The 10,541-nt window shown below is 36.3% G+C and overlaps 2 protein-coding genes across 3 annotated transcripts in view; one reads left to right on the top strand and one right to left on the bottom strand.

The window, feature by feature from the left end:
- Positions 1 to 5,491, top strand: part of col1a1b (collagen, type I, alpha 1b) — a 25,899-nt gene extending 20,408 nt beyond the window's left edge. Inside the window, exons 43-51 of one of the 2 annotated variants that reach the window (XM_016493135.1) lie at positions 485 to 592; positions 1,148 to 1,201; positions 1,293 to 1,400; positions 1,489 to 1,542; positions 1,854 to 1,961; positions 2,058 to 2,334; positions 2,495 to 2,685; positions 3,544 to 3,786; positions 4,172 to 5,491. In XM_016493135.1, coding sequence (XP_016348621.1) covers positions 485 to 592; positions 1,148 to 1,201; positions 1,293 to 1,400; positions 1,489 to 1,542; positions 1,854 to 1,961; positions 2,058 to 2,334; positions 2,495 to 2,685; positions 3,544 to 3,786; positions 4,172 to 4,318 — 1,290 coding nt within the window. In that variant the 3' untranslated portion in view covers positions 4,319 to 5,491. The remainder of the gene's footprint in view (positions 1 to 484; positions 593 to 1,147; positions 1,202 to 1,292; positions 1,401 to 1,488; positions 1,543 to 1,853; positions 1,962 to 2,057; positions 2,335 to 2,494; positions 2,686 to 3,543; positions 3,787 to 4,171) is intronic. The other variant, XM_016493136.1, reaches the window with a different exon arrangement.
- Positions 5,492 to 7,684: 2,193 nt separating this feature from the next.
- Positions 7,685 to 10,541, bottom strand: part of sgca (sarcoglycan, alpha) — an 8,240-nt gene continuing 5,383 nt past the window's right edge. The window contains exon 9 of the mRNA XM_016493077.1: positions 7,685 to 9,642. Within this exon, the coding sequence (XP_016348563.1) occupies positions 9,498 to 9,642 (145 nt within the window). The 3' untranslated portion in view covers positions 7,685 to 9,497. The remainder of the gene's footprint in view (positions 9,643 to 10,541) is intronic.

Below are 10,541 nucleotides of genomic sequence, written 5' to 3'. Positions count from 1 at the left end.
CAGTGTTTTCCAATTCATTTTTTTAATTATTAAGCATGCAGCTTATGGCCTACATTGTCTGTACATTGTACAAGTAATTTGTCTCAATGCACCTCAGTGCACAAAAATACCTGCATGTAATTTAATGTAAATAGTTTATAATTCCCCCTTAACCCAGCCTTAAACCTAACCATACCCGTATCCCACCTCAATAGCAAAGAAGAAACAATGCAACATGAACACTATAAGTAAACTGTACTTATTTTTTAAAGACACCTAAATAAATCAATAAATAAATCTAAATAAATCAATAAAATAAATAAAGAAATCTAAATAAATAAATAAAGATTGTTAAAACTGGTGAATGGTTTAGGGTAGTATAGAGTCATTATAACCGTATCTGGGTTCATTTATTATCCCTTATGTAAAAAAATGAATGCATATACTGTAAATATGTAAATGGTATATGTGAAAGTGCTTCCAGTAAGATTCCCGTTTGCTGTAGGGAGACCGTGGTGAGTCTGGCAACTCTGGTCCACCTGGCGCCCCTGGTGCTCCTGGAGCCCCTGGCCCCATGGGTCCTTCTGGCAAGAATGGTGATCGTGGAGAGGCTGTAAGTTTTTTTTATATGCAAAATATTTTTTTTTAATTACCAGAATGATTCGAATCAAAAGCCTCTGTTTGCATTTTTAAATGAACAATTTAGGTTTTTATGGAGGTTTTTAAAAAACCTAAATAAGCAAATAAATGTAAGACATCCATGCCAACAGGTGGCACTATATGAGTGTTGTTTTAGTATAATTTCTATACTATTATACTTTTTGTTAATATTTTGTTTTTATTTTAATTTTCAAAGTTTTAGTAACTTTGTTGTGTGTTTTTGTCTTTTTAATAATTTTTTATGTACTGTAGTACTGAAACTAAAGGAAAATGAGAATTATTATCAACTAGCTAAAATAAATAAGCATGTTTTTATGTTTTATTTTATTTCAAGTAATGACATTTTTTATTGTTTTAGTTTTAGTTAATGATCATTTCCCACTGTAATGTTCAAAACTGTGATTATATGATATATATATTGTATTATGCTGAATTATCTCATGACATGAGTGTGGCCCAGTGGATGTTCACTATTGTCCTGTTTGTTTTTCCTCCCTCTTCCTTCAAGGGTCCCTCTGGTCCTGCTGGTCCTTCCGGTCCTGCTGGTGCTCGTGGTGGCCAAGTATGAATTTCACATTTTTATCAGTCTTTCAACTTCTTTTTTTTTTAGCAGTTCATCGCCAGGCTGATCATTCTCATCTCTATACATACAGGGTCCAGCCGGTACACGTGGAGACAAGGGTGAGTCTGGTGAGGCTGGGGAGAGAGGCATGAAGGGACATCGTGGCTTCAGTGGAATGGCTGGAGTTCCTGGACCTCCTGTAAGTGAGCGTTATGTCACAGTTACACACTGAATCTGAATATACAAATCTCTTCTCACACTCAAAGTGGATTCCTCAACGTTTTTAGGGATCCTCTGGTGACCAAGGACCTGCCGGACCATCTGGCGCTGCTGGACCTCGTGTAAGTAGCACACAGATTATGGATTTTATATCAAGTCTAATTTATTTGTATAGAGCTTTTCACAATACCGTGAAAGACTAAAGTAGATTTTTTTTGTAGAATGTCCATGCTGCTCTTTTCCATATGGCAATAGTAGATGGTGACCAAGGACTGTCAGGCTCCAAAAAAACACCATAAAATTAGTTAGTAGTAATACTTCTGAAGCCATATGTTAAATTGGAGTGTTTTGTTCTGAAAACACAAATGAGAAACCACAGGACAAGCTTCTGCACGCATGCATTTTAATCCAAACGGTTTCCTTCTGCTGATAGGGACCTCCTGGCTCCAATGGCGTTGCTGGTAAGGATGGTATGAATGGTATGCCTGGCCCCATTGGACCTCCTGGACCCCGTGGTCGCTCTGGAGAAATGGGATCTGCTGTAAGTCTAAAATCATCACAGTTTTACTGCTAAATTATCTTTTTCAAGCTTTTTAGTGGTCTCTGTTTTAAACATGTGATTTTTTCTCTTAACTAGGGTGCTCCTGGTCTTCCTGGACCTCCTGGTCCTCCTGGACCTGCAGGCATCGGTGAGCCCTTCCTTCCTATGCCCCAGGGCGAGAAGGGTCCAGATCCTCTGCGTGGAGGCTACAGAGCTGATGATGCTAGTGTTCGTGACCGCGATGCTGAGGTGGATACTACCCTAAAATCTCTGAGCCAGAAGATTGAGAACATCCGTAGCCCCGAAGGAACCCAAGCCAACCCTGCCCGCATGTGCCGTGACCTCAGGATGTGCCATCCTGATTGGAAGAGCGGTAAGCACGGACTTGGACTTGCTTTAAGCAAGAAACTTGTTGAAACTGGCTTGAACTTTGAGATTTGTGCCAGTTCTCCTGCTGTAGATCAAATTTTGATATATTGTACTTAACATGCATTTAGAAGCTCTGAAATTCACTTGAAACTGTTTCCTGCAAGGTTCCTACTGGGTGGATCCCAACCAGGGCTGTCCTCTGGATGCCATCAAGGTCTTCTGCAACATGGAGACTGGTGAGACCTGCGTCAGCCCATCTCAGAACACCATTCCCATGAAGAACTGGTACACTAGCAAGAACATCAGAGAGAAGAAGCACGTTTGGTTTGGAGAGTCCATGCCTGATGGCTTCCAGGTACGTCAAGACCTTATAGGATATATAGAGATATAGTCTTGAGAAAAGACCAGAAGCAACATTTTTCAGCTGAGAATATATAAAATACATTACATTGTTTAAAATACATTTACATTTAAAACACTATTTAAAATACATGTTTACGTACCTATATATAGATAAAAGTTTTTTTTTTTCATGTTTATATGCACAAGTAGATTTTCAGTCCAGAAACTAGTTCCAACAAACCATAAATAATATAATATAATATAATAAACAAAAAATAAATAGTTTTAGAATGAGAATTTCATTCAAATATTAATTACTTAAAACTTTGATTAATGATCTAGAAATAGTGTAGAATTTAAAATATTTCTTTCATCTTATAAAATAGATTACATTGTTTAAAATACATTCTAAAATGCATGTTTATGCGTACATATTTAGATTTTAAAAATTAAAAAAAAAAAAATCTTAAAGTTTTAGGATTTTAATTTAAAAAATGTTTTTATTAAAACATTTTATTTCATTTAAAAAATAATTTTATTAAAATTTTGATTATTTAAAAATTGTATTATTTGATTAATGACCTAGAAGTATGAATATGGCTTAATATGAAAGAAAAAAATCAGATTCTGCAATATTTTTGTCATTATATCAAATAATAACATTTTTGACTTGGATTATGTCAACTTTTGTGCAAACAGTAAAACAAAGATTTAACAATGAACAAAGATGTCCTCGTTTCCACTCAAGCACGAGATGCTCTTTGGAACATAAAAATACAAAACTGAAGCATATTCGGTTGTGGTCTCAAAATATGTCCAGATTTTTGCTGATGAACACCGGTAGTAATGTTCCGTTGTGTCTTCTGTATAGTTCCAGTATGGCAGCGAGGGCTCTGATCCAGAGGATGTAAACATCCAACTGACCTTCATGCGCCTGATGTCCAACGAGGCTTCTCAGAACATCACCTACCACTGCAAGAACAGCATCGCATACATGGAAGAGGCCACAGGCAACCTGAAGAAGGCTCTGCTCCTGCAGGGCTCCAACGACATTGAGATCAGAGCAGAGGGCAACAGCCGCTTCACATACAGAGTCAGCGAGGATGGCTGCTCGGTGAGCAACACCATCTCTGAAGTTGCTTTATCATTAGCTCCCATATTTGTGTCTCTTTCCTTCCTCGTAATGTTACTTAAATAGAACTCTGCAGGAATGATGCATTTCTGTAGGCCAGTCCAGAAGTTTGCATCACCCCGGTTCCCTCGATAAAAAGCCATTGGATTTAAAAATAAGCTCTGTTACCAATACAAGTTTATAATCCTTCCACATTTTGCTCATCTTGATAATCTTCACAAATGAACAGTTTATTAAACACGATTAATTTCAGAACCGGAAGTGCTAACATGCTAATTTCTGGGTTTGGGCCTATAAAAATACATCACCGCTGCTCTATTATAACCTCATCTTGATTAATTTGTCTTTTGTTCGTTTTTCTCCACAGTCACACACTGGCACATGGGGCAAGACAGTCATTGACTACAAGACAACGAAAACATCTCGTCTGCCAATCATCGATATTGCTCCCATGGACATTGGTGCTCCCAATCAGGAATTCGGCGTAGAAGTTGGCCCAGTCTGCTTCTTGTAAAAAGAAAAATCTGGACATGACTTTGCTGGTTTTTTTTTAGGAGTCATCTTCAAATATTTTCTTGTTTATAAAAAAAGCCTGAACTCTTATTCGGCTGCAATCGGTCCATGTGCTTAAACCTGAATCCCTGAGGACGGTGCTTGTTGCGATTCCCATCTTGAGAAACGTTCATAAACCAAAATTGAGGACCACTACATGAGCCAGCATCACTATCATGCACACTTAGTGAGAATCCTTTGCGTCAGCTGACAGCAAGAAACTAATATATACTTGTAAAATGCCCCGTCCCCTGGAGTCCAAAGAAATACTACCACCTGGTGACTTTTTGTGCTGTTTTTTGACCACTGCAAAAGGACAATGAAAAACAAGCAAATGCTAATGTACCATTCTCTGGTGTTGAATAAATATGACAAACGACAGCCAATTGTCTTGTTCCTTCTAAGCGAAAGTGAGAAAAAATCACACAGGGAACAGAGTTAGCTCAATGGTACAACGTCATCTTGATATAAAGGCTACCTCAGGACAAAAAAGTGCATGTACAAAGATTTTGGGGGGGAACGAGGGCAATTTTTTTATTCAAGCAAAGTAAACGATTAGTAACAGGTATGAAAAGGTGCTACTTCCTCTCTTGGTCCTGTCTGTGGTATGTTTGTATTTGCCAGAAAACACTTGCAGGGCCGTTTTGGTGCTAAATGTCAACAGAATGTCTTGATGTCAATGTGATGCAATTGCTCTTATCAAAGTGTCAGCAGATGAGGAGAATAAAACAGCTGGATAGGTTGGTTACTGTAGATTTGCACTTCATCTGATAAGGGTTAAGTGGATGGACTGATTGCCAGTTCGTCCCATTTCCATTTCCCCTACCTAAGTTTGTAGAGAAGTCTTATTTTTGTCTGTACATGCCGCTCCCCCCGTTTCCAGATTTTATTTCTACTTTCAAAATGCAATGCACATCTCTTTTCTATTTTTGTTTTCGTTTGTTTGATTTGTTTTCAGTGTAAGGTTTCTTATAAAAACTGAAATTGAGGTGGCAAAAAAAGAAAAACCACAGAAGAAATAGACCCTCCAATGGTTCCAACAAAGGATCTGTACTTATTTTGTACATGTATAGTATTTCGAGATGTTTTTAATTATTTTGGATGTTGAAATAAAGCATGTTTGTGGTCAACTGGATGCTGGATATGTTATCTTCTTGCCAATGCCTCAATGCCTTTCTCTAAGCGTGAATTAAACAAACGACGATGCTTTCACTCAACTACCTTAATTTCTACTTTATTTCCAGCGGGTTGTGCTTGGGATGCATGTGGATAACGGGGAGGGAATATAACTGGAAATATGTTTTCTTTTTTCATGAAACTTAAAAATAATGATCAAAATCATTAGCAAACCAAATATTAATTCATTTGTACACCTCTCTAGAGTCTTGAAGATCTACTGTACTTTTGTTTAAATAGTCTAGAGTCTAGACTATTTAAGTCTATTCAGCAATTTGATTTTAATTCTAGTTTTATTACGAAAAGTTTTAAGAAAAAAAAGTTTTATTAGGAAAAAAATAAATGTAGCCTACACTCGCATGAGATGAAAACTCTCCTCACAGTAGTTTTCTATAAAAGAGTGTCTCGTCCAAGTTCTTCATGGCTACAGTAGCGGCTAGTAATCGGCTAGTATAGCTCGCAGCGCCCTCTGTTGTTGAAAGTAATCGTTGTTTTGAACGTGCTGTAAAACAGGGCCGTCTCCGGGGATAGGACACCAATACTCCGATACAGTAGGTTGTGGTATGCACCTGATAAGTCATGGTTGCAATCCACCATAAAACTAACAAGAAGAAGATGAAGAAGGATAGGACACCAAAAACGACTGTCCCCAGTAAACGGGGACGTCTGGTCACCCTATTTTACATGGTACGGGTCGCCCCCTCAGTGTACTTAGCCATCTTTACGTGACCCGCGGTGTGGATACGCTAGTAGCGTAGTGTAGTTTGCTGACGTGAAGAGCTCAAATTAGATGATGGAAAACACTTATTATCGTGATTTATCAATGGACACAACGGGTGAAATACTACCTGTGCAGCCGAAGAAGACGGTGAATAGTTCGACAGGTAAGGGGATTCATGAGTAAAACTAGTGTAATTTACATAAAATTCAGGTCGTCATGCTGATCAACGTCGATAGATGGCACTGCAGCGTCGAACACCATTATAGTAGCGATACTTCAAGTACACAGAAGAAGAACTACTGAACGCACCTTTAAACAGACCAATCGAAGTATTTAATGTTAAATGCAAAGTTCATCGGGATACACATTACCCAACATGCACAGAATCAAAATTGTACGTTTTCCACATCAAACCATACTGTACACCGCATTCAATTTTACAGTTGTTATAAGAGTCACAGATTCTGGATTGGTATCGGCACCAATACTTAACCTTTTTAACGGTTCACCCAAAAATGAAAATTAGACTGTCTTTTACATCCTCGGTGTATATGACTTTCTTCTTTCAGACGAATCCAGTCGGAGTTATATTAAAAATTGTCCTGGCTATTCCAAGCTCTATCATTGCAGTCAGCGGGTGTTGCAGTTGAACAGTCCACAAGTCGTCAAATAAAGCGCGCGCATCCATAATAAAACGTGCCTCACACTGCTCCGGGGGGTGAATAAAGGCCTCCTGTAGTGAATCCATGCGTTTTTGTAAGAGAAATATCAATATTTAAAATGTAATAAACACTTTTCTCTCACTTCCGCTGACTGTCATACGCGGAAGCCGTTCCGGCGGATGACGTATGACGTCGGCATTGCGTGATTAGTGACGAATGCGGAGAGAACAAAACAAAACGCCGGTCACTAATTAGAAATACAAACCGAGGATTTGCAAAGAAAAATGTTAGAGGATTTCGGTATAAACCAAGAGGAGACTGGTTTTCCTTTGCTAAAGTTAGGAAACTTTGTTTCCTTTGCTCCTATAAACAAACTCGCGAGACTAGCATATCTCAGAGGCGCTCGCGCTGCGCATACGTGCTGCATCATCCGCCGGAACGGCTTCCACGTATGACAGACACCGGAAGTGAGAGAAAAGTGTTTATTACGTTTGAAATATTGATAGTTTTCTTACAAAAACGCATGGATTCGCTACAGGAGGCCTTTATTCACCCCCCGTAGCCGTGTGAGGCATGTTTTATTATGGATGCGCGTGCTTAGGAGAAAGTCATATACACCTAGGATGCCTCGAGGGTGAGTAAAACACAGCCTATTTTTCATTTTTGGGTGAACTAACCCTTTAAGGCTAGAAGGGATACAGCAAAAACTACATCAATATAGCGTAATTTTTCTCACACTGTACAACAATAATTACTATTTTTGCATTGTTGTAAGGGTTAGGTTTAGGGTTGGGGTAGGTGTAGACGTTAATAAAACACAATCTAATTTTAACCCTCAGGTATTCCTCACTTTCATTTGTGATCCTCGGCAGTCAATAGAGATGAAAGAATAAGCATTTTTAATTAAATAAATATACTATATTTTGTTGCAGTAATATTTGTTCTCTAATATTTGTTCTTAATTATTTACACTATATTTTGTTGCAGTAATATTTGTTCTCTAATATTTGTTCTTAATTATTTACACTATATTTTGTTGCAGTAATATTTGTTCTCTAATATTTGTTCTTAATTATTTACACTATATTTTGTTGCAGTAATATTTGTTCTCTAATATTTGTTCTTAATTATTTACACTATATTTTGTTGCAGTAATATTTGTTCTCTAATATTTGTTCTTAATTATTTACACTATATTTTGTTGCAGTAATATTTGTTCTCTAATATTTGTTCTTAATTATTTACACTATATTTTGTTGCAGTAATATTTGTTCTCTAATATTTGTTCTTAATTATTTACACTATATTTTGTTGCAGTAATATTTGTTCTCTAATATTTGTTCTTAATTATTTACACTATATTTTGTTGCAGTAATATTTGTTCTCTAATATTTGTTCTTAATTATTTACACTATATTTTGTTGCAGTAATATTTGTTCTCTAATATTTGTTCTTAATTATTTACACTATATTTTGTTGCAGTAATATTTGTTCTCTAATATTTGTTCTTAATTATTTACACTATATTTTGTTGCAGTAATATTTGTTCTCTAATATTTGTTCTTAATTATTTACACTATATTTTGTTGCAGTAATATTTGTTCTCTAATATTTGTTCTTAATTATTTACACTATATTTTGTTGCAGTAATATTTGTTCTCTAATATTTGTTCTTAATTATTTACACTATATTTTGTTGCAGTAATATTTGTTCTCTAATATTTGTTCTTAATTATTTACACTATATTTTGTTGCAGTAATATTTGTTCTCTAATATTTGTTCTTAATTATTTACACTATATTTTGTTGCAGTAATATTTGTTCTCTAATATTTGTTCTTAATTATTTACACTATATTTTGTTGCAGTAATATTTGTTCTCTAATATTTGTTCTTAATTATTTACACTATATTTTGTTGCAGTAATATTTGTTCTCTAATATTTGTTCTTAATTATTTACACTATATTTTGTTGCAGTAATATTTGTTCTCTAATATTTGTTCTTAATTATTTACACTATATTTTGTTGCAGTAATATTTGTTCTCTAATATTTGTTCTTAAATATTTACTTGTGTATTTTGTATTTTTAGTATTTCCAGTTATTTTCGACTGTGAAGATCACAAGACCATTTAGCCGTTTGTAATAATGTCCACATTTTATTTGTACCAAAAATTCAAAATGCATTTGTTTTTTTTTTGACGTGACCGTATGACCAAAGACCACCAGAGGGTTAAACTGAGTAGTCAGATTTGACCAATGCAAACTGACAGTGATATAAGCTTTAATTCAATTAGTTAATCACACAAAGACTTCAAATCACTGATTATATACTGCACAGCAGCACAGCTCAATTGGAGCTATGGTTTTTATATGTTTCTGGAGTTTAACAACTGCTCCTTTTATGCTTTCATGGAAAAAACAACAGCATATGGTTTTGGAACAACATTTTTGGGTGGATTATTGGGTGAATGCTCATTTTTGAATGACGTATTCCTTGAAGAAACACAAAGCAAGAAACAAAAAGTGAACCTTAAACACATTTCCACAGACAGTGGCTATTAAAGTTGGCTCTGATGTCCCTCAGCTCTCTGCCATTGCCTGCTCTGCAATGAGGAGCGGCTGTAAGCACTGCCGAGGACGATCCACGGTGCGCCTGTCGCCGCCGGCCATCCTGCGCAGCTCGTTGGCATTACCCTGAATGGTGTGGTGATGATAGAGCTGCAGACTGAGATGAGAAAAAGGGAAAATGTGCTCAGACACCACAGGTGAAAAGGGTAAAAACTAATAGATATCACCATACTTCCCCAGTTAATTATTCACAGTACACTGAGAAACACTTTCTTATGAACTCATTTTGAGGAAATGGCCTTTAAAGATATGTATTGCAACTCAAATCAACAGACAACAATAACAGCCCTGTGTCTAGAAAAATAATGTTGAATTGCCAAAAAAAAAAGCCTAATACCAAATTTGATGATGCTGAGTTCCAAAATATCAATAAAAACTTTCCATCACATTTTTTTTTCATTGATTAAGGGAGAATGCGAGACTTCATTACCTTACAAATAGTTGTCAAAAGCAATAATGCCACAAAATGCATATTTTGAGAAAGTGTGACGTGCTCAAGCAAAATAGACACTATTTTCAGAATCAGCACATCATAATTAAAAGGAAACAAGGTTTTCAACCAGCAAATATGATGCAGGGCAATGTAATTGTTATTATTAAAATATTTTGGATGTTTTTTCCCACTATTCTGAAAGACGACATGTAGCCCAACATCTCATAAAAAAACAAACAAACAATGGTTTTGCCTGGAGTGTCTTTTCTTAAAGGGGTCCTATTATGCTCTTTTACAAAGTCTTGATTTTGTTTTGGGGGTGTACTAGAACAGGCTCTCATACTAGGTTGTTCGAAAAACACATTATTTTTCACATATTTTACATTATTAAAAACATCTCTCTCCCCAGTCTGGCATGAACGGCTCGAATAGTTCCTGTATCAAATGAAGGCCCGCCTTCTGGAATACGAAATGTGTTGTGATTGGTTAGCTGGGCCAGTGTGTGCTGTGATTGGTTAGCTGGGCCAGTGTGTGCTGTGATTGGTTAGCTGGGCCAGTGTGTG

The sequence above is a fragment of the Sinocyclocheilus anshuiensis genome, unplaced genomic scaffold (assembly GCF_001515605.1).
Source record: "Sinocyclocheilus anshuiensis isolate Anshui unplaced genomic scaffold, SAMN03320099.WGS_v1.1 scaffold546, whole genome shotgun sequence".
NCBI classification, from domain to species: domain Eukaryota; kingdom Metazoa; phylum Chordata; class Actinopteri; order Cypriniformes; family Cyprinidae; genus Sinocyclocheilus; species Sinocyclocheilus anshuiensis.
The sequence above is the reverse complement of the archived record's forward strand: the minus strand, read 5'-3'. Positions and strand labels throughout refer to the sequence as shown.